The sequence below is a fragment of the Leptonotus elevatus genome, chromosome 10 (genome assembly GCF_054856555.1).
Source record: "Leptonotus elevatus isolate MCC_2025b chromosome 10, RoL_Lele_1.0, whole genome shotgun sequence".
In the NCBI taxonomy this organism is placed as follows: Eukaryota; Metazoa; Chordata; class Actinopteri; order Syngnathiformes; family Syngnathidae; genus Leptonotus; species Leptonotus elevatus.
Window position 1 is genome coordinate 1,752,944 of NC_141248.1, and position 25,187 is coordinate 1,778,130.

The following is a 25,187-nucleotide window of genomic DNA, read 5'->3' on the forward strand; positions in this document are numbered from 1 at the left end:
TCGCTCAAGAAATGTGCAAGTTAACCATAATCAAGATCAAATAAAGTATCTTACTGTCCCTTTAAGAAATATGCACATTCACGCACACACATTTGATTTTAACCAACATTTCAATGAGCTGAACAGTTTAAAATTCAAACCATTGAAATCGGTCAAGAAATGTGGAATCTACCATAATTAACAGTATCTCACTGCCCCTTTACAAAACATGCACATTCACGCACACACATTTGATTTTAAGTTGTGAGGAGACGTCACGCACCAACACTCCATTGATTTGTATAGGATTACGCTCACCTCAAACAAAAGCCTCTCGCGACTTAACTGTTGAAGATGCAGATTCCAGACATGGCTCGTTAGAACGGCAAGGGTTTGGGGAACGCGAGCATGTTCTCAGTTTTTTAATCGGATGAAAAATGACCAAATGAGAGCAGGTTGAAAACTTATGATTGATCGAAAATGAAGAGGGAAAAACGGCGAAAATTACATTGAAAAGAGATCAAAAATGTGCGACTTCTCCTCGCTTAAAGTGAAAATAAAGGTACTAAATGACACCTTAGCCAAATAAAACTAAGTTCTTCAGAAAGCAGAGGCTTGTGGCTACAAAATGTGCGAATTTGATGTCTAGTGAGCAAAGATTGTGGCCATGGTGACGAGTTGAAGTGAAACTTTTGGAAATAGATTTTTTGGTTCCCGTCACTGAAGCCTTAATTGGGTATCAGAGTGGCGATTACACTCACTGTCTTTGAACCCGCACAGGGGGAAGAGCTTTCATTCCTTAATTTTTTTTTTGACACTGAGTTAAAGATGACAAAAATTCCAACAAAATGAGCTAATTTTCATATCAATCGGTTAACGTATGCGTGCGCAGCGTCTCTTTGAAAAAGGTGCTTGATTTGATGTGATCATTTTCGGATTCCCATTCATTCCTATGGGACTTTTTGGGGGACATTTTGGGGAATTGTGTCGCCATGGTAACTGGGAATTCTTATAAAAATAATAGCGCAGCGAGTCAGATCGAGCCGCATCGTTTGATACCTCATTTGTCCCGGTGCGATCTACGGTACGGGCTGCATTTTTGGTGAAAAATCTGTGGAATAATAAAAAATAAAAAAAATAAACCACTTTTTCTAGGATAGTAATATGTGCCTGCTTGCTCCGCAAGCAGCAGCTTCGCTGCTGCTTGCTCCGCTTAGCAGGCCCATAACTAGAAAAATTCCCGCGGAAATTTTGAATGGGCCTGCTAACTCTTTTCAATGAGCTGAACAGTTTAAACTTTCAACCATTGAAATCGCTCAAGAAATGTGGAAGTTAACCATAATCAAGATCAAATAAAGTATCTTACTGTCCCTTTAAGAAATATGCACATTCACACACACACATTTGATTTTAACCAACATTTCAATGAGCTGAACAGTTTAAAATTTAAACCATTGAAATCGCTCAAGAAATGTAAAAGTTAACCATAATCAACAGTATGTTACTGCCCCTTTAAGAAACATGCACATTCACGCACACACATTTGATTTTAAGTAACATTTCAATGATCTGAACAGTTTAAAATTTCAACCGTTGAAATCGCTCAAGAAATGTGGAAGTTATAATCAACTAAAAGTATTACTGCCCCTTTAAGAAACATGCACATTCACGCACATACATTTGATTTTAACTAACATTTCAATGAGCTGAACAGTTTAAAATTTCAACCATTGAAATCGCTCAAGAAATGTAAAAGTTAACCATAATCAAGATCAAATAAAGTATCTTACTGTCCCTTTAAGAAATATGCACATTCACGCACACACATTTGATTTTAACCAACATTTCAATGAGCTGAACAGTTTAAACTTTCAACCATTGAAATCGCTCAAGAAATGTGCAAGTTAACCATAATCTACTAAAAGTATTACTGCCCCTTTAAGAAACATGCACATTCACGCACACACATTTGATTTTAACCAACATTTCAATGAGCTGAACAGTTTAAAATTTAAACCATTGAAATCGCTCAAGAAATGTAAAAGTTAACCATAATCAACAGTATGTTACTGCCCCTTTAAGAAACATGCACATTCACGCACACACATTTGATTTTAACAAACATTTCAATGAGCTAAACAGTTTAAAATTTAAACCATTGAAATCGCTCAAGAAATGTAAAAGTTAACCATAATCAACAGTATCTTACTGCCCCTTTAAGAAACATGCACATTCACGCACACACATTTGATTTTGAGTAACATTTCAATGAGCTGAACAGTTTAAAATTCAAACCATTGAAATCGGTCAAGAAATGTGGAATCTACCATAATTAACAGTATCTCACTGCCCCTTTACAAAACATGCACATTCACGCACACACATTTGATTTTAAGTTGTGAGGAGACGTCACGCACCAACACTCCATTGATTTGTATAGGATTACGCTCACCTCAAACAAAAGCCTCTCGCGACTTAACGGTTGAAGATGCAGATTCCAGAAATGGCTCGTTAGAACGGCAAGGGTTTGGGGAACGCGAGCATGTTCTCAGTTTTTTAATCGGATGAAAAATGACCAAATGAGAGCAGGTTGAAAACTTATGATTGATCGAAAATGAAGAGGGAAAAACGGCGAAAATTACATTGAAAAGAGATCAAAATAGTGCGACTTCTCCTCGCTTAAAGTGAAAATAAAGGTACTAAATGACACCGTAGCCAAATAAAACTTAGTTCTTCAGAAAGCAGAGGCTTGTGGCTACAAAATGTGCGAATTTGATGTCTAGTGAGCAAAGATTGTGGCCATGGTGACGAGTTGAAGTGAAACTTTTGGAAATATATTTTTTGGTTCCCAGCACTCAGACCTTAATTAGTCACGCTCTAACTGGTGCAAGAAAGGCGACTTTCACCCCTTTGCTCACTGTCTTTGAACCCGCACAGGGGGGAGAGCTTTCATTCCTTAAATTTTTTTTGACACTGAGCTAAAGATGACAAAAATTCCAACAAAATGAGCTAATTTTCATATCGGTCGGTTAACGTATGCGCGCGCAGCGTGTCTTTGAAAAAGGTGCTTGATTGGAGTTGATCTCTTTTGGATTCCCATTCATTCCTATGGGACTTTATTTGGGAGTTTTTTGGGAATAGCGTCGCCATGGTAACTGGGAATTCTTAGAAAAATAATGCCGCACCGAGTCAGATCGAGCCGCATCGTTTGATACCTCATTTGTCCCGGTGCGATCTACGGTACGGGCCGCATTTTAGAAGAAAAAACGCGGAAGATTAAAAAATAACTAGAAAAATTCCCGCGGAAATTTTGAATGGGCCTGCTAACTCGCGTGGAAACACGCAATAAAAATAACATTTAAACCATTGAAATCGCTCAAGAAATGTGCAAGTTAACCATAATCTACTAAAAGTATTACTGCCCCTTTAAGAAAAATGCACATTCACGCACACACATTTGATTTTAACTAACATTTCAATGAGCTGAACAGTTTAAAATTTCAACCATTGAAATCGCTCAAGAAATGTAAAAGTTAACCATAATCAACAGTATGTTACTGCCCCTTTAAAAAACATGCACATACACGCACACACATTTGATTTTAAGTAACATTTCAATGAGCTGAACAGTTTAAAATTCAAACCATTGAAATCGGTCAAGAAATGTGGAATCTACCATAATTAACAGTATCTCACTGCCCCTTTACAAAACATGCACATTCACGCACACACATTTGATTTTAAGTTGTGAGGAGACGTCACGCACCAACACTCCATTGATTTGTATAGGATTACGCTCACCTCAAACAAAAGCCTCTCGCGACTTAACGGTTGAAGATGCAGATTCCAGAAATGGCTCGTTAGAACGGCAAGGGTTTGGGGAACGCGAGCATGTTCTCAGTTTTTTAATGGGATGAAAAATGACCAAATGAGAGCAGGTTGAAAACTTATGATTGATGGAAAATGAAGAGGGAAAAACGGCGAAAATTACATTGAAAAGAGATCAAAATTGTGCGACTTCTCCTCGTTTAAAGTGAAAATAAAGGTACTAAGTGACACCTTAGCCAAATAAAACTTAGTTCTTCAGAAAGCAGAGGCTTGTGGCTACAAAATGTGCGAATTTGATGTCTAGTGAGCAAAGATTGTGGCCATGGTGACGAGTTGAAGTGAAACTTGAAATCAATTTTTTCTCTGTCTACACTCTGATTCTTAATTGGTCCGCTCAAGCCCATGCAATACACACACATGGGATAAAGGATATTTCACTCACTGTCTTTGAACCCGCACAGGGGGGAGAGCTTTCATTCCTTAAATTTTTTTTTGACACTGAGCTAAAGATGACAAAAATTCCAACAAAATGAGCTAAAATTCATATCGGTCGGGCAACGTATGCGCGCGCAGCGTGTCTTTGAAAAAGGTGCTTGATTGGAGTTGATCTCTTTCGGTTTCCCATTCATTCCTATGGGACTTTTTTTTGGGAGTTTTTTGGGAATAGCGTCGCCATGGTAACTGGGAATTCTTATAAAAATAATAGCGCAGCGAGTCAGATCGAGCCGCATCGTTTGATACCTCATTTGTGCCGGTGCGATCTACGGTACGGGCCGCATTTTTGCGGAAAATAATAAACCCTTTTTCCCTTTTTCTAGGATAGTAATATGTGCCTTCTGCTTCGCAGCAGGCCCATAATAAACCCCTTTTCTAGGATAGTAATATGTGCCTGCTTGCTCCGCTTAGCAGGCCCATAATAATATACACTTTTCTAGGGTGGATAGTAATATGTGCCTGCTTGCTCCGCTTAGCAGGCCCATAATAACAACAATAAACCCTTTTTTCTAGGATAGTAATATGTGCCTGCTTGCTCCGCAAGCAGCAGCTTCGCTGCTGCTTGCTCCGCTTAGCAGGCCCATAATAATCATAGCTTCCTAGCTGTGTCATCAAAACACAGCCACTGACATTATACGTAATCAGTTAAATGTTTAGCTTTATCTTGTTAGCCAGAAAAAAAACAAAGATTTTGTCACATCTTAATATCAGAAATAGTGGTAATACTGATAGACACAGACATTGTTTATACACATTCCCATTTGCATTATTTTTATTTGGCTTCAGTGTTGAAAGCAAATGTGTATGTTTAAAAGTGTAAGAGCGTTTTATTTTAACTGTTTGCAAAGCATACATTGCAAAAATACTGACATTTATCAATAAATTATAATATTTGAAATAAAATGATTAAATACAGAGGATAAAGGGTTGAGGTTGAAATACCTGGAGCGGCTTAAAGAGCCACTCGCAGTAAAAATGTTTTTTCATTTTATTATGATAGTAAGAGTACAGATGCTTGAATATAATGTTAGTCAAATTGATCGTATGTTTACACTGGTAGGCTTCAAATCTTGAAATACAAATCGTGACTTCAATGTGTTCAGTTTTCGCGACAACAACATGAGATGAGCTAGCTAGCTAGCACCGGATTACGAGCTATGTTCGTACAATAAATCTTACCTTCATACTAAAACTTCTTTCTTTCTGCCCACTTGGAGTGCTCTGCATGTCAACCAATGTTTAAGCTGTTCCACACGGTGTTCGTATATTGAACCATGTTGAAATTTTCACGCCTGGGACGTCCTCTTCTTCCAAAATGACGCGTAAACTAGTGTGGCTACTCTGTTTGGAATTGCGGATTTATGGGCGTCATTTGAGTTCAACCCACGGTCGTTCGCTCAACCAATGAGGTTGAGCTTTAGCCCGCCCAAATCCTCCAGAGCCCGCCCTCTTCTTCTACGAGTACAAATCACGGCGCTCTACAAGTACAAATTAGTTTTGCTCCATTTGTAGCGCAACAAATGGGGCAAAACTCACGTCACTGAACAGCAGCAGAAAACCCACTTGTGACTCCTAGTGGCGACATCTTTGACTACAAGTTGTCATTTCTACAGGTACAAATCACAACTTTTACAGATACAAATTTATAGTTTTTGTACAGGTACAAATTTTTTTTTGTACAGATACAAATCATGACTTTTACAGGTACAAATTTGTTTTACACATACACATTTATTTTTTACAGGTACAAATTTCTTTTACAGACACCAATTTTTTTTTTACAGGCACACATTTTTTTTTACAGATACAAATCACGACTTTTACAGATACAAATTTAGACTTTTTTCTACAGGTACAATTTTTTTGCACAAGTTAGTTTTGCACCAAATTTACCTCCATATGTCTCCTCCTTCCCGTTCGCGTTCGAGTGTGGTGACTGCTTGCAGCGTGCTGTCGTGTGCCCCTCCCCCCTCTGCTGCTCAGCGTTGAGCGCAGACACAGATACGTCACACACACACATACTCACCAATCAAATGCGGCTTTAGAGAGAAAAAAAAGAGAGAGAGAAAAAAAAACGACGGGAGCCGGCTCCTGACTGGGAGACGCCCAGTCAGGAGCCGGCTCCCGTCGTTCACGTCAAAGATCCGGCTCTCAGAAACGGTTCGTTCGCGACCGACACATCACTCGTCTGACTCTTCCTGGCTCATTCTACAGTCGCCGCCAGCATCGAGTTAAATATTGCTATTTTTTTCTCACTTTTCTGTTTTAGTTATATCTTATATTTATCTAAAAGTAACCCTTCATCCGTCGTTTATCCAGTGCTTTGGTCTAACCATTACAATTAGCGTAATCACTGTCAGCAATGCTTAGCCATGCTAGCTAGCTAGCTTTGATAGTCTGACACCTGACTCATTCATGAAGCTATGTGTTGGCAAGTCGAAACGCTACAAATACACTGCTCACTGGGATGGCTGTTAGTATAAGTTTTGTTTGTTTGTTATACTCATAAAATAAGCCTTTGCATTCGCTTCACAAACAAGCAGGACTGGGAGACAAATTTATTTACAGTAGCTGCTCCCCCTACGTCTTGTTGTTTGAAGTAGAGATTAAATTCGTGATAGTTGGGAATTAAAATATTTTGTAATAACTTAATTCTGTGTTTGTTATATTGTTTATTGCTCGTTTGTTAACTCTACAAATCATATGTCAAACACATCTTACCTGATTAAAAACAAAAAATTACTTTGTATGTTTGTCACTTATAAGCTACTTATATTTTCTTTACTATTGAAGATGTGAAACCAGAAGATGAAAATGGAAGAGCCTCCTCCGTTCCTGAGGTGGTGCAGGCCCACAAGCATCTGTCTCAGAGTCGGTTCCACATTAACTGTTTTTAACTCGGCTGCAAAAGGCTTTATTGTTGATGGGAAAATTGTGGAAAATTCATATGCGGAGTTTTAAAATAAAAAAATTAACTGCTTGGCACAATAATTTATTTTCATTTGTGACATAAACAAATGTAATGTCTATTTGGACCAATCTGCAACTTCCTTGATTGCCCACTAGACCGCAACATTGAGAGCCTGCAAGAAGATGTCCTGACCAGATTTGAAGGAATAAGAGGTTGGATTTATTTGCTGTAGTGCAGCAAGTCTTTTCTCTGACAAAGAGCATTGGATGGCACATACGATGATCCCGTGCACTGTTCACTGCCATGGTCCAAAGGGAGGGGCTCTTCAGATTGATGAATCTGGAATGTCAAATTCATTAATTAAAGCTACAGTAACTCCCAAGAAAAATAAAATTGACTGATATAAAGATTTAAAAAGGTCACAATATTATACTTTCTTTCCCCCAAATTAGCATCTGTCAAAAGGTCGGAAGTTATCACAGTGGATTAAAAAGAAAACTATTGGATAATGTTTTACACAAAATTATATACACTACTCACAAAAAGTTTGGGATATTTGGCTTTTGGGTAAAATTTCAGGACAAGCCTAAAATGCATTCAAAACCTTTACAGGTGAACTTAATGTGACCTTCCCTATGCTTTTGAATGCACATGTTCAACTGTCAAATGTTTCAGTACTTTTTGCACAAGTTGCTGTTCTCTGAGAAGGAGCTTAATGGCAAAATTCACAAACGACATTGCTCCAGCTCATGGAGGTGGCATCATCAGGGAACGGCTGTTGGGACTGGTGTACCTCAAATGGAATGGCCTGCACTTTCTCCAGACCTGAATCCTATTGAAAAGCTGTGGGATCAGCAGAGTCGCCGTATTGAGGCTGGAAACTCCAAAACCTCAATGCCCTTCAATTAGAGTGGGATGCCATGCCTCAGCAGACAATGAGTCGACTTGAGAACAGCATGAGATGTCGTTGTCAAGCTGTAATTGATGCTCAAGGGCACATGATGAATTATTGAGACGTTGACATTTCTGGTTGTGTGGTACCCACTATTGTTAACTTTTGTTTCAATCAATTGTTTGAGATGAGGAAATCACCAGTGCATCGTTCTACTTGGAGAGGGATTCCAGTGTGGGGAACCACTCAAAATGTCCTACATTCATGTATTGATATCATAGCGTGAACTTTTTACATTTTCCATAAATTTAATCTGAAAGACAAATATCCCTAACTTTTTGTGAGTAGTGTATATATAATTTTTCAAACCCCTCTTTAATATGTGGACATTTTAGCATGACAAAATCCCAAAACACACAGCAAAGTGGTTAAGAAATGGTTTGCAGACTCAAATATTAACGTTTTGCCCATAGAATCCAAACTTGAATTCAGTTAAAAATAGTAAAGGGAACTAAAAATCAGTGTGAGGATAAGAAGAGCTCATCGCTAACAATGAATAGGCAAAAATATCAGCTGAGTCATGCAAAAAGCTGATCAGCAACTATAGGATGTGTTTCATTTGTTGTAATAGCCAATAAAGGCTTTTTCTATTGATTTTTGAGAAGGGTAAGAATAATTTTGGATGTGCCACGTTCTGTTCGAATATATGTATTTTCTTTATTCTCGTGACTGGTTACTTTGTAGATTCTCAATGAAGGCATCAAAACTATGTATGAACTGATGTGGAGTTATGTACTTAACAAAAAAGAAGGGTGAAATAACTGAAAACATGTTTTATATTAGATATTCTTTCAAATAGCCATCCTTTGCTCTGGTTACTTTTCTGCATACTCTTGGCATTCTTACCTCTGGAAACTCCTTAAAGACTATTGAAAAACCCTTTCAGGTGACTACCTTTTGAAGCTCATCGAGAGAATGCCAAGAACGTGCAAAAAAGTAGTCAGAGAAAAGGGTGGCTTTTTATTTATGTTAATTTTATTCTTTTCACCTTTTTTTTTTTAAGTACATAACTCCACATGTGTTCGTTAGTTGTGAGAATCTACAATATATATGGTCATGAAAAATAATCAAACGTATTGAGTGAGAAGGTGTGTCCAAACTTTTGGCCTGTACTGTATATATATGTTTTAAAATACCTGTGTCATATATGTAATGTCATCCTAACAGGAATTGGTTGCTAACTGATCACATTTCGACAAGCTTGACTTCTTTATGGTTGCAGGTGTGCTGGAGTATATCCTACCTGCTTTGAGCGAGTGCTGTGGTTCATCCTAGACTAGGCGCCAGTAAATCACATTAAAGAAATTTGGTTGGATACCTGGGTTGGTGTAGTGTCCTGTAGAACTGGTCCAGTCCTGGGATAACAAACTTTGAATTTTTAATGATTTATTGAAATCAGCAGTAATAGTCTACATTTCAAATGACTTTTATTTTGAAATGCAACACCAGATTTTGGTCAAAGTGCTTTTAGTTGAACACCTGGGGTGGTGCAGTGTCTTGTAGAACTGGTCCGGTCCTGGCCACAAACCTTGACTTTTTTATGTTTTTTTTTTTTTTTAACTGTAAACCAGGTAGCTTTTATTTTGAAGGTGGCCAACGCAGGGGCTTGTCGGTATGTTACTGTAATGCACAGTATGGGCTCTTTGCACAAATCCACTACCGGTACTTCCTGAACTCAGTACCACTCCTTCATTTCCTGTCTTTCATGATTGGACAAACTGATTAATCCAGGTGTGCCTGACCTCAGTAACCACAACGACAATGGCCAGACACACCTGGATTAATCAGTTTGATTGCTCATTGCTCTTTTTTTTTTTTTATTATTTTGTATGTGGGTGAGTATATGTAGGGCGTGCGTGCGTGCGTGCGTGCGTGCGTGCGTGCGTGCGTGCGTGCGTGCGTGCGTGCGTGCGTGCGTGCGTGCGTGCGTGCGTGCGTGCGTGCGTTAGTTCACTAAAAACCTATTTATTTATGTCCACCTAGTTCTGACGAAGACTGCACTGGTTAGGAAACACTACTGTCTGATATCAAGGATATGGAATAAATGCTCAAAGGGCTTGCCATAGCCAGCCAATAGTTAGTTTCCTTACTGGAAATATGGCAACACTGATCTACTGTTTCACTTGGCCACCAGACGTCGCTGTGGGGAGATGTTTCAAACGTTCCAAATGATCGATTATTTTTGTGAATCACTCGTTTCAAATGATTTGATCGTTTCAATGTTCCATTTCTGCCATTTCTACAAAATACATACATAATGAACTGCACGTGTAACAGGAAGAGTGAAAAGGTATGCGCTCGAATAACAACCCGTTCATGTGCACGCCCCCCCCCCCCCTCCCTTTTGGGCGGACGCGCGCGCTTCGCAGCGTACTCAACATCGTACGTGCGCGTATCCGAGAACCTGTGACAAAGATGGCGTGTCCCCCTGTATCAAGTAAGCAAATTTTTTTCCCATAGCCCAGCCAGTATCTTTTTATTTACTTTATGATGTTGCGCTTCTCAACGTATCCCTTTTATCAACACGGTAGTTTAACAAGCTGAAGTATGAGATCTTGGTGCTTTGGACTTTTGTAGCTGTGCTTGACATGCTACCCGCATTGGTACTTGATAGCTTAGCGACTAGCAAAACTGGCCGCCAACCTTTATGTGCCATTATGAGGTTTGCTAGATTAGAGAATGACGCGCTTTTTAAAACGTACACGCAGTTAAACGTAGTTACAGTCGTCATCATTTTCTCGTGATATCATGGAGCAGCGTACCCCTGCTTAGTTAGCAATGGACAGCTACGAGAGTAAGTCGAGTGAGTCCACTTGTATTAAGTGTTAGTTTCTCAACACATTTGATACTCAATCGAAGATTCTTTTAACTTGACAACTAATGTTGGCGGAGTCGTCGTAGGGCCTATTTTGACAGTGAAAGCTATTTATTATCCAAGAAAAACACAAACAAGCACAAACTTTTAAATCCAGAGGATCCGCCAGAGTCCGAAACCGTGTTTAGCATTCATTAACATAAACGAATAAATCTGATTTCCGTTTGGGAATTTATGGCATTTATTGACATTTACATCCAGCTTTTAGATTAAGGAACTTCTACATTAAACCTGTTTGGGTGGTAGCCTGGTGGCCCTGCCAGAACCGGCACTGGGCCCCCTGTATATTTATGCTATGCTATGGTAAATTGTAATGATTAATTTATATTTGGCGCCTTTATACATGACTGTATTTTTAAGCCTTTAAGATATACTACTGTCTAGTTACTTTTTTCCCCTCATTTTTTTTTAACATGTCCTGAGTGAGTGAGTGTGTTTGTTTTATAGTATAAAAGCTACCTGAATATTTAACATTTGACATTTTCTGGGTGTTATATCTTCATAAGGATTTAACCTGACTAACCCAAAACTATTCAAAGTGTGGTAAAAGATAATGATTGATCAATTTAAGTGGATACAACTCAATATATCAAATATTAAATAGGGATGCACAGTAATGCTATTTTTGACCAATTTGAACTTTTGGGCTGCTGGGAAAGGAAAATACAGGCTCTAAGGGGCGTGTTTGGACAAATTTCAAAATCGAAACTCTTACCTTAATCAAAATGATCAGATTCTGACACTTTGGTAGACTATTTTGGTTGGAAATCTTTTTGATTTGCCATTGCAATTCTCTCCGGAAACTCTTTTGTTAGTTAATATTTGACATTCTGTGCACCCATGTAAATATCATCTATAGGGATGTAACAATAACTGACAATACAGGGAGTCCTTGAGTTATGGCGTACTCATCCTATGATGTTTCGACTTTACGACGCCCATGCCTCGTCCGTAGCACCTTCTTTTTCGTTAACATTTCCCACAGTAATCACACCATTTTAAAGTTATTTAAAGTTGTGTTGTTGTTACCTCCAGCAACTGGCGTCCCGCGTCACATTTCCGTGTTTGTTTCCAAGCGATTCTTTGCAGTCCGTCAGCAATAAATGTCCGTGCGGAAACACGAAATATTGATTCCAGCAACTTCGGGTGCTGCAAATATGTTTTAAATTTTTTATTTATTACTGTACAGAGTATTTTGACGTAATTTTCAACTTAAGCTGTGAAATCCGACTTGTGCGGAAATTCGGGCTACATCGCCAGCGTAGGAATGAAACTCATTTTTAACTTAAGGACTTCCTGTATTCAAAGTAGCACATCTCTGTCCAAAAACATAACATTTCGTCCACTTCAGCCGAACACAGCATTGTGAACTACATAGTCCCAGGGTTTACAGTACTCCGGCACGGTGCCGGATTAATGGTGTAAAATATTTTTGGACAAGACCCGCCCTATATGTGTGTCCTGCTTAAATGTGTCCACGCCATAGCGAATCAAAAATATTTAATCCACCAAAGGAATAACAAGTAATTCCACCAATAGTAGAAGTGACTACAAAATATGTGTGTGCACATTCACATGCACGACTTCGTGGTGAGCGGACCCTCAAACGAATCAGAACGTCTGGCACTGCACCCCCGCTCTCCAGAATACAGTTCAGGCTCACAATTATTTAATTTTTATTTTTTTACTTAACACCATGTATATAATGTTGTTATTATTATTATGTGCAAAAACACAATATTGTGCTTTTTTCATGTTTTTGTTTTGTTTTGTTTTTATTACATTACTGTGTTTTAATACACCAATGAGAGCTGGACGATTATGGAAAAAATAATCACAAATCACGATTATTTTAATTGAGATAGAAATCAAGATGAATAAAATGATTTTTCATTGATTTCAAAACCTAATATTTTTTTTCAACTTCTGAAACAACTACTCAAAACTATGATCCATTCCATAGCCTTACGGCCATTCATCCCTTCACATTGAACACTTTATTCTTGAACACTCTTCTTTTTGTCAAGTATAAAATAACCTTGTAACTATCTTGTGAAATTCATGCCTCTTGCGTTTTTATTCTTCATTTTCAAACTTTTTTCAAAGCATTACATTACCCTCTAACCTGAGACCTCAGGGATTGTATTTTATGCCATGTCATGTGGAAATGTGTGTCGGTATGACAAAAAAAAGGTCCTTGGATATTTGTATCCTTGGAATTTTGAGAAAAGGAAATTTTCTAGAATCCTTTAAAACTCCGCTTTTAATATGACTTAAAAGGTCAGCGAGAAATTAAATTAATAAGAATGGAAAATAAGTATACAGTATACACTAAAATAGCAATTTAAAGCAAATGCTGGGTGTTTCTGCACATTGTAACCACTTAGGGGTAGTGTGGTGCTGTGCAACCATGGTGTGCACAGTTACAATGAGAACAAAAGAAAGTTGCATTTGAATTCTATTAAAATAACTAGTTTTCCACAGATTGGGATGAATATGCGCCTTTGAATAATGTTATTTTACCTGTGGGTGGGTGTTTCCACAGCATTTCTGTGTGAATATTCGTTATTTGAAGAAATAACACTCCCAAAGTAGATGCCAATTTCCTGTTTGAATGGGATCCTCCATTCATTTTAGCATTAGCGCTAGGCTAGCGATGTTTTAAAAACAAAGCATGTTTTGCATTTAAATATACAGTGGATGTAATTCTTCTTGTTGTGTGTTTAGTTTTACAGTTAGCTCCAACTGGGCTGTCATGAAATAGCTTAAAGGATGCTGCTTAGGGACGGCAGAATCTCACTGAATCGCTCCGGGCTTGCTACAAGCAACATGGTGCATTCAGGGTACTTTCACAATGTAGGGAACTTGTAAATGTACCGCGCCGTTTTGCACATGAATGGTTTTCTTAGATTTCGTTTTTAAGATCGAGAGAAGCCAAAATTGAAACATTTCGATTAATTGTCAACTTCAGCCCTGACGCCAACCTCCCCACAATATCGTGATAAATAATTATCGTATTGGTTCATATTGTTTTTATATTGTATTTTGGCATTTGGATATTGTTAAATCTCTAATGCCCAATGTGTTTTTTATCTTTGCCATTTATGGTTTGACTAATATTTGGTAATCATTGTGTGAATCAGAAAACCCCTTAAATGAATACTGAACTAGTACAACCTATATTTCTGTGTGTGAAGATGTCGTAGTTCCCCGCAATTTCCGGCTGCTGGAAGAACTGGACGATGGTCAGAAAGGAGTCGGAGATGGCACAGTCAGTTGGGGCCTTGCCAACGACGACGACATGACCCTCACCCACTGGAATGCCACCATCATTGGCCCCCCTAAGGTGAGACATTTCTTTAGCGCTTAGAGTACTGTATGTCATACATGCTTTATATTGGGTTGCAGTAGGGCTGGGCAATAAATCTAATTATTTCAATACATCATTATTTTAAAAATCCTATCGTTGAAAATTTGCTAAATTGTGAAATCGAATTTTGTCTTCTGGATTATTTAAATATGTTGTTCTTATGTTCTGTTACATTCAAATGTTTTTGTGAGTTGCAATTTTGCACAAGTGGCAGAGAATGCTGGATGGGTGGTTTACAATAGCTGCCAACTACTTAATTGTGGCATTTAAGCACAAACTGAATGTTAAATTTATGTTAAAACTAATTTAGAATCAGTATACACTATTGTTGTCTTAACATTTTGCGCAGGAATTATTTTTGAATAAATGAAACCTTTAAATAAATGTTTGTTGGGTTTATTAAATAAAAATCGTAATCGTCTTGAATGTCTGGAAAAAGCGAGATTGAATTTTTTGGCCATATCACCCAGCCCTAGGTTGCAGTAAGAATTACATTTAACAGCAATTATAGGATTTATTTTTATTGTTTATTTATGGAAGACAATGAATGAATGTTTCCAGGTGAGGCTGATGGTATTATGGGTTAAAGCAAAACAATTTAATTTGACAGAATTGTTTTTATGCTTGAATTGAATTACGGTCAATTAATCCAAATTTTGAAGTGCAGTAGAATACACACTTTTTATTTTTAAATAGTAACATTCAGGCATTAATAAAGCGGGTCATGGGTGGACAAGGTGAGAAGTACACGACTGCTCCAGGATGGTCAGGAAGAATGTGGATTATTTTTTATTATTATTATTATTTTTTACATATTTCATACATAAAAGCATCAATTTGATGCACTATCCAAGTGTAATTGACACCCATTTAAATGGGGGTACGTGAGATTTTAAAATACATTTCAAAAGTAGTGTCCATGCAAACATCCTTAAAAAAAAAAAAGATAAATTATGTAAATATTTCAGAAAAATGTAAGTTCATAAAATGTTATATTCAGTAGGCCATTCAATTTCATTGTCCTTAAAGACCTGAATTTCCCGATAGCAGAATTATTTGACCCAGCCTGTTCGGTGATACTAGGTCAAACATTTCAAAACTTTATTTAAAATTAAGTTGGTGATTTCTCTTTCAGAACAGATCTTTCCTAAGAACCCAAAGGAAGTAATTTTGTGGTGATAATTTTAATGTGCACAAATGTTTAATATTTAATTCCTCCTCAAACCACCGACATGCTTAAAAAAAACAAAATAAACTTTTGGTACAGTTACATGGTACACACAATAATGCACCGTATAAAAAGGCGCAGTCTCAGTTACGGGTGCTATTTCTGTATTCAACACACACAAGGCGCGCACCGCACTATTGGATTCAGGCACGATTAAACATATGCGAGATCAAAACATATGGTAGCATGCTTTCACTTTGCTAGCGTATGTTTTTAAAAAGGCAGTGGAGCAAAACTGAGTTTGGTTGTACTTTATTGAAGTATTTAACCATGTAAAAAGTGAGTTTAGTTATCCATCCATCCATTTTCTTAACGATTAAACATATGCTAGATCAAAACATATGGTAGCATGCTTTCACTTTGCTAGCGTATGTTTTTAAAAAGGCAGTGGAGCAAAACTGAGTTTGGTTGTACTTTATTGAAGTATTTAACCATGTAAAAAGTGAGTTTAGTTGTCCATCCATCCATCCATTTTCTTAACGATTAAACATATGCTAGATCAAAACATATGGTAGCATGCTTTCACTTTGCTAGCGTATGTCTTTAAAAAGGCAGTGGAGCAAAACTAAGTTTGGTTGTACTTTATTGAAGTATTTAACCATGTAAAAAGTGAGTTTAGTTGTCCATCCATCCATCCATCCATTTTCTTAACCGCTTGTCCTCACAAGGGTCGTGGGGGCGCTGGAACCTATCCCAGCTGGCTTCGGGCAGTAGGCGGGGCACACCCTGAACTGGTTGCCAGCCAATAGCAGAGTTTGGTTGTACTTGAAGTATTTAACAATGTGCTCACCAGACACGTGCAGAGGGGGTGGGGGTGTAGGGGGTGGGGGGTGCCCTTTTGGCACTGATGCCCAAAGTGCCCCTTGTCCATTTATTTATTTATCTATTTTCCTTTTTTGTTTTTTTTGTTTGTGAAAGTAGTTTTGTTGCCTTTCAAAACAAAAATTCACCAACATAATTTACATACACAAATTATTATTTTGTTATCCTTGAATGACGTCATACTACGAGACGCGCCCCATTTTGCCAGGTCGCTCGTCACTACACCTGCGGTCGGTAAGTTGGTCTCTCCGTTTGTATTTACGTAGTCTCACTCCCAGTAAACAAAAGCCAAGGTCATAGAATGCAGAAAACTCAACCAAAACTGCCTCTATTTGATAGATCTTGTAGACATGATCACAGAGCATGCTGCGTGCTAGCCTAACTTCAATTGAAATGTAGTGACACAAGTTGTAATCAGCCTCGCAACTACAATGAAGTCTGACATTTGGGCGTGGTTGGTTCTGAGGACGCAGGGAAGATGTCCCCCTCAGTTTCATAAAGACGATCCTTCCCATCCACTTTTGCCGTGGCAAAAATCTCTGGTAAAACTAACGTTCCTCTTCCATTGGTACGGGGCATGGAGCTTCTGCTCCAACTACTGATGCGTTTAAGGTACACAGAATCTGTCGGAATTTGTAACTCTAGCTCAGAATTTTCATAAAATCTTCCTGAAGACTCCAACTTGTAGCATGTACTCAATGATAGCTGAATTTGGGGCGTTTGCGGTCAGAGTAATGTCCTAATAAGAAACAGATAGTAGTGTGTTCAGAAATTAGGGGGACAATGAAGAACCCCCCAAAAAGAAGAAAAAATAACAATCACAGTGTTTTATCTAAAACAAACAATGAGCAATCAGCTGTCTACGGGCTGTAGTATTTACGCCTTTGAAGAGTAATCAGACGGCTGGAGCACTTTAACGCTGCTAGCCAGCGCGGCTAGCTTGCTGCTTGGTGCTGGTAGCTCGCTGGTAGCCAGCAGTCGCCGCTAAACGCTGGCAACAGGCGCCATACAAAACAATGTCAGCATAATTCTGTTTTAGCAATCTTAACTGGAGCTTGAACGTGACTTCAGGACTTTGTGTTACTGATGTCTGTCGCAAGTTCGCAACAGTTTTAGGAATTTATATTGCCGTTGTTCACAAACTCTTAATAGACGAGCATGTCATCAGCCCTTATTGACCATTGACACCGGCGTCACGTGATCACGTGACTGCCCTATAACGGACGGCGGAAAGAAATAATTGTTGAATGGAAGTAGACGTGACCCGGAGTGACTTAGTGACTGCTATTTTACAAATTAAAAGTTACTATTGTCCATAGAGCCATGGAATCTACTACTTCATTCGAAGTTCGCCTGTCAGTCGAAGTTGCACATTTAGTTGGGACTCAGAGTGCGATATTTACTTAAGTTGGAGATCGCTAGTTTGAAAACAGCCCTTACTTTCTGTTGCATGCTGTTTTTACCAAGTTAATCAAATCTCCGACTTTGCCAGAATTCACAGCGCACGACCTATATCATTATGTAGTCAATGCCGTCTCTCTTCCTTACACCGGGGCTGATTCAAAAGCTTGTCGCTGGCTGAGTCTCTGGGATGAGATGCTACGCTCACACCGGGGGACATACCTCGTAATGCAAAGGTAAAACTTGTTTATCATGCTAACTGACTTATTTTTACACAGTCCGTTCTATATTGAAACGCTGTAATGATGTTATGTTACTATGTTTACTAGCATGGAACAAATGACTATCGTAGTGGCAAGCTATGCAGTAATTTCATGAATATGAGTCCGGCTTCAGAGTGAAAAATTCCAAGCACAAAGACGAAATCCCCCACTATTAACTCTTTGACTGCCATAAACGTTAAATAACGTTTAATAAAAACCTACGGAGGGGCGCCAAAGACGTTAAAAGACGTTCACTATGTTTTTTTTTGTTTTTTTGGGGGGAAACGAGTGGAGGAAAGCCTTGGGCAGCTGTGCTGAAAGTATCAAGCAGATCTAGTTAGTATAATGACTCGTTTTGGCCCCGAGATGGCAGCGATGACTCTTTGGACAAGATTGGGTGGGCGCCAGTAGAAGACGTGAGGCGGAGCTAGAGTGTTGAGGGGACAATGGCTGATGAAGCAACAATGGCGACCGGTTGCAAGCAGCTCACGCTTAAGCATTTTTTTCAAAGACGGAAAGCATCGATCAATACTAAAAAGAGCATTCATGTCGGCGATGATGATGATGGTGACTCCGAGCTTGACGCCGAAGTTGGAAGCGTTGATGCAACCGTTATGATCACGTAGTAATAAAGCCTCACCGGCTAGCGATGCTAACGCCGGAAAACGCGCAGCACAACCGACCGAGCACTTCTGCACAAGCGGACATTCAAACGGACAATGGAGAGTAGTCGAAAAGCATCGACCAATGCACATTGATTATGATGATGATGGTGACTCCCGAGGTTGACGCCGAAGTTGGAAGCGTTGACGCGGCCGTTTTTCTCACGTCATAAAGCCTTACCGGCTAGCGATGCTAACGCCGGAAAACGCGGAGCACAACCGACCGAGCACTTCTGCCCAAGCGGACATTCGATCGGACGATGGAGAGTACCCAGAGTCCAATGCATAAACGTCTGGCAGTCAAAGAGTTAAATGCACTATAGTTTTGAAGAAGGTACATTTTAAAACTAAGCTGTGTGTTCGTGCAGTTGGAGTGGACGCTAACTATCTGGCTCGTTAATGTGATTTGAAACACGCAATTCGACACCTCTGTTACAATCTTTGTTAGAGTGTATGTTTACTAGTAAAATGTAGGAACATTTATCTACTAATTACAACATTTATCTACTAACCTCGCAAAAAATGATCGCTGCAAATCCGTGAATACTTTGTGGGCTGCCAGTCCTTTCTGTTGATTGCTGCTATCAATCTGTCTTTTGTCTTCATTAGTAGGTATGCGATAAAAAGCAACATTTGGTTTACTCCTTTGTCTATCTGTACAACCGACCGCACAGCAAGATATGACCATTTTATAAGATAATCGATTAGATAAAGGACTTAACGCTATACGAGATTCAAAGGTTACAATACAGGCAAGTGGCTCTTTTGCCATTCCAGCGTCCCGGAGACACGTGCAAAAGACGACACGCTTCTGGAAACAACTTCAAAATAAAAGCGCTACATTGCATTGATCTACATATACTCTTTTTAAATTGGGTTTACTGTCATGCATACTGCCGTTAGCTTGACTATGACTATCTCTGCAGGTATCCGAGGCAGAAAGATGAGGACTCGTTTCAGCGCTAGTATTTTTTTGTACGATTATGCAAATTTTGTAATTGTGGAGGGAAATAATCAAAATCATAATTTCAATTAATTCCACAGCCCTAACTTAAGTGATGATTACATTCAAAAAAACACTATCTACTGGAGTATTGTTGCCCTACAGGCCACCTCGTAAATCAGGATGCATGTATATATATATATATATATATGCATATACGTGTGCGCGTATGCGTATATATATATATATATATATATGTGCGTGTGCGCATATATATATATATATATATATATATACGCGTGCGTGTGCGCATATATATATATATATATATATATATATATATATACGCGTGCGTGTGCGCATATATATATATATATATATATATATATATATATATACGCGTGCGTGTGCGCATATATATATATATATATATATATATATATATACGCGTGCGTGTGCGCATATATATATATATATATATATATATATATATATATATATATATATATATATATATATATATATATATATATATATATATATATATATATATATATATGCGCACACGCACGCGTATATATATATATATATATATATATATATATACGCGTGCGTGTGCGCATATATATATATATATATATATATATATATATATACGCGTGCGTGTGCGCATATATATATATATATATATATATATATATACGCGTGCGTGTGCGCATATATATATATATATATATATATATACGCGTGCGTGTGCGCGTATATATATATATATATATATACGCGTGCGTGTGCGCGTATATATATATATATGAGTGCGTGTGCGCGTATATATATATATATGCGTGCGTGTGCGCGTATATATATATATATATATATATATATATGCGTGCGTGTGCGCGTATATATATGTGCGTGTGTGTACATGCGTGTACGTGTACGTATAGGTATGTATACGTATGCATGCGCATGTATACGTATGCGTGCGTATGCGTGCGTATGCGTGCGTATGCGTGCGTATGCGTGCGTATGCGTGCGTATGCGTATGCGTGCGTATGCGTGCGTATGCGTGCGTATGCGTGCGTATGCATGCGTATGCGTATGCATGCGTATGCATGCGTATGCATGCGTATGCGTGCGTATGCATGCGTATGCGTGCGTATGCGTGCGTATGCGTGCGTATGCATGCGTATGCGTGCGTATGCGTGCGTATGCATGCGTATGCGTGCGTATGCGTGCGTATGCGTGCGTATGCATGCGTATGCGTGCGTATGCGTATGCGTGCGTATGCATGCGTATGCGTGCGTATGCGTATGCATGCGTATGCATGCGTATGCGTGCGTATGCGTATGCGTGCGTATGCGTGCGTATGCGTGCGTATGCGTATGCGTGCGTATGCGTGCGTATGCGTGCGTATGCGTGCGTATGCGTATGTATATGTGTATGTATACGTATGTATATGTGTATGTGTATGTATACGTATGTATACGTATACGTATGTATATGCCAGACAAGCGGAATGCAACTTCAGCGGTCGACAGGCGGATCGGTGCAGCGTCTGCAGTGATGCGGACTCTGTATTCCTACAGAGGTCAATCTACGTTCCCACCCTCACCTATGGTCACGAGCTGTGGGTCATGACCGAAAGAATAAGATCCCGGACACGCGCGCGAAATTAACGCAGGGTGACTGGGCTCTCTGTTAGAGAAAGGATGAGAAGCTCGGTCATCCAGGATGGACACAGGGTCGAGCCGCTACACCTCTGCGTGGAGATGAGCCAGTTGAGGTTGCTCGAGCATCTGGTTTGGATGCCTCCTGGACGCCTCCCTGGAGAGGTGTTCTGTGCATGTCCCTGCGGCGGGAGGCCCCAGGGAAGACCCAGGACACTCTCTTGTGGCTGGCCTCGGAACGCCTTGGATCCCGTTGGAGGAGCACACACACAACACGCACATTAAAGTGCAATTTTGTTTAAAGATAGTTTATACTTTATTATTTCAGTTTTGTGTTTTTTATTCATGTGCAGTTCTTGTTAACAGAGACCAATAGTCCATTGTATTTGTTGTTTTTGGTGGTTTTGATTATTTATTTTGGATATATCTACAATGATTTTTTTTCATTTACATGATTTCAATTTTAAATAATCTCAAGAAATAAGTTTATCTTTAAAAGGGTGTATTCATTGTCATTATATTAGTTGAAAAATTATATGAAAACGTCTTATCGTGTAATGCAATATTTTTGGGGGCAATTTATCATCAAGAGAAATGTATCATGATAGGCGTACTCACAAGTTACTAACGTAGCTAATAATCCCTTCTTTTTTTTTAGACTGTCTATGAAGGCAGAATATACTGTCTGAAAATCGAATGTGGACCCAGATACCCAGATCAACCTCCTAATGTACGTTTTGTGCACAAGATCAACATGGTTGGAGTACATACATCAAATGGTGTTGTAAGTATGCAGATATCATTAACACACTAGCATGTCATGTATTAATTAAATGATTGCTAATCTAATGTTTATATCATGGTAGAATACAATTGTATGAAGACAAAAAATACAGTGAGTTAACGCTTAAATTTATTTTAAATAAAATGTACTTGTAGTGCTCAGGAGAAATATATATGGCTTATCAAGAGAAATTACATCCAAACGCATTTTTTGTCACACTGGTCGTATTAAGGCAATCTTATAATACCTCGTGGAACCTATTTGTCGAGACGCCATGACAGCTAATGCACGCAGCCATACTTGCCTACAACAAGGAAAGCCATGACGTAGCATTGCTGAAAGCCGTCTTGGCTCAGCTCTATCCCCCAATTAATTGCAGCATTTTTGACGAATGAGTCATAATTAGGAAACGTTCTCGTTTGAACGGAAAAAAAATTCTCGTTAGGACAAGAAACTTTCGTCAAATGTTTTTAAAATACAAATGCCAATATTGACTTTGTTGTAATGTCTTGAAGCATGTTTATTGAACAATTTTTTTAGACTTTTCAAAATGTTTTTCTTCTTCTTTTTTTAGACAATAGCCATCCTTTTAAATTTCTAACAAAATGTTCAGCTCCCAGGGTTATCGGTACGTCTTAAAGTTAAATGGAAACTTAAACAAGTAAATACCATAGTAAAAATGTTTCCCCCCAAAATTGAAAAAAATGCCTGTACTGTATTACAAGAGGAAGATGAGGGCCAAAATACAGTATTATCAAGAGGAAAATGAGGGCCACCAGACCAAAAAACAAAGACAGCAAGCATCAAGAAATCCTGGGCTTCCAGGAGCCCCAGGCAATGCCACGGCACATCGAGGCAGTGAATAACGCAAAGGGATTCACAACCAACTACTGAAGATTGACATATCGTTTTGAAAATACCATCCTTTTTTCCCCATGGAAAACACTGTGAAGTATGCATGGTGATTTCTTCACAGTATTAAAATTTTTGGAAATCCTGTTTTCGTGGGTTTTTATGAGCTGGAAGCCCAAATAATGTAAAGATAAACAAATAAATACTTAAAATCACTTAAATTGTGGGCGCTGAAACTAAAATCTATAAAAGTTTGACTTTTTGAATAGAATTATGGAAATTATTCAACTTTTCGACGATATTCTATTTTTTGGACGAGCACCTGTATATGGAAACGCCCAGCATAAAAGCAAAGTAATGGACAATTATAAAATGGCCTTCTATATGAGACCTGTTCTAAATCCTATGGAACATCTGAGGATGGAGCTTGAAGCATTCTGTCTGAAGAAAGCAACCTTCAAATCTAAGACAACTGGAGCCGTTTGTATGGGGGAGCGGGCCAAAATACCTGCTGAGAGGTGCAGAAGTCTCATTAAAAGTTACATCGTTTGATTTGCAGTAAATGCCTCAAAAGGATTTGCCACAAAATATTACCATCAGGCGATTTCATACATAATTCATTTGCATATGTCCCAATTTTGCACTCCAGATGCAAGTGGTGAACACACTCCTTGAAGTGAAGAGATTGAGTTGGATCTCTTGTCTTTTTGAGCAAACTTTCTGATTATTATATGTGAATGTTGCCTTCCTCTCGGGTTTATAGTGGCTTATACCTAACATATCCTTAAATTGCGGTGTTTTTTTTTCTTTGCAGGTGGACACAAAGACACTGCCCTGCCTGAGCAGATGGAAAAACACTTACACATTGCGTAAGGTGCTCACGGAGCTCAAACAACAAATGACAATGAAAGATAACTACAAGCTTTCCCAGCCACCTGAGGGCCAAACGTACAACTGATGCATCTTTCCCTACCCCTTCCTGTCATCTACATATACACAAATACACAGGCAAATCACATTCCACATGCGCAACACGGGCTATACCACTTACACCACTTGGCTACACAGTTGTAATTTTGTCCAAGATCCCAGACGACCACTTAATTCATCTGAAACATCCCATTGGACAGCAGGAATCACAGACCGGTGTCTTCCTCACCCGTTTTGGTCCACAAAGAAGACGTTGCAATCTCAAAAATACTGTGTATTGGGTTGTTTGTTTTTTGGCCTGTTAATGTGCATACTGATTATTTGTTGGAATGCTAAATTCTTCATGAGTAAAACTGTTATATGGTTCCACCAGTGAGGGATTTAAATCATGGCGCTCAATAATGGGGATGAACAAATCCAAGTGTTTTCAGACCATTCCAAGTTTTTGTTTTTGTTTTTGTTTTGTTTTTTGTTTTTTAAGTAACCACACTATTTTGCTGTTTGTCTGATTGAGACTCAAATTTCCCAGTTAAAACGTAGACGTATAGGATATTTTAATCTTGAATGAGATCCCAACTTCCTGCAATCCCAAAGATGTGAATTAGTCGGTCATTCTTTTAAGAAGAAGCATGTCTGGTTGAAGAGCATATTACAAGGGGACATTTCACCAAGTTGTGTATAAACAAAAGCTCGGCAAGCTCATCACTCATGTTGGAAGATTTCTGGGTCATAATGCTTTTTGGTGGTGACTAATTTTGAGCAACCTGTAGGACGGGAGAGGGTTGGGTCCGGAGACCTCTGCAGAGAACCGAGTATGTGTCTGGAACTTGTCCTGATCGCCACTTCACAGTGGCTTGTGCTGATTTTTTTCCTTTACATTTTATTGTTATTTTTGGGGATTCGTGTTTTGGTTTCTTACCTGCGTGTGCATCCTGAAGTAGTCAACTTTATCTCATGTAGTGAGTGCCCATGAGCAATGTATGGCTTTGGATGTTTATTTTATAACAGGAGAATTCAATCAGGGTGATGGGGACCTGTTGCATGGTTTTTATTTGAATTAAATGTTACTTTTGCACTTTGTGTACTGTGATTTTCCAAGGCCATAACCAGACTGCAAATGCTATGAACTCAAAGAAAACGCATCATTCACATGGTTTTAAAAAAAACAAAAAGTTAAATAAAGCATTTTATTTTCTGTCTCCCATCTTTATGGTCACAAGGT

The 25,187-nt window shown here is 38.7% G+C and overlaps 1 protein-coding gene across 1 annotated transcript; it reads left to right on the forward strand.

Moving 5' to 3' along the window:
- The first annotated feature begins 10,518 nt into the window (after positions 1 to 10,518).
- On the forward strand, positions 10,519 to 25,164 carry LOC147166726 (ubiquitin-conjugating enzyme E2 variant 2-like). Its single transcript, XM_086086597.1, has 4 exons — positions 10,519 to 10,602; positions 14,238 to 14,386; positions 22,058 to 22,183; positions 23,850 to 25,164. The coding sequence occupies exons 1-4, from the start codon at positions 10,581 to 10,583 to the stop codon at positions 23,991 to 23,993; spliced, it is 441 nt and encodes a 146-aa protein (XP_085942723.1). The 5' UTR covers positions 10,519 to 10,580; the 3' UTR covers positions 23,994 to 25,164.
- The last annotated feature ends 23 nt before the right edge of the window (positions 25,165 to 25,187 follow it).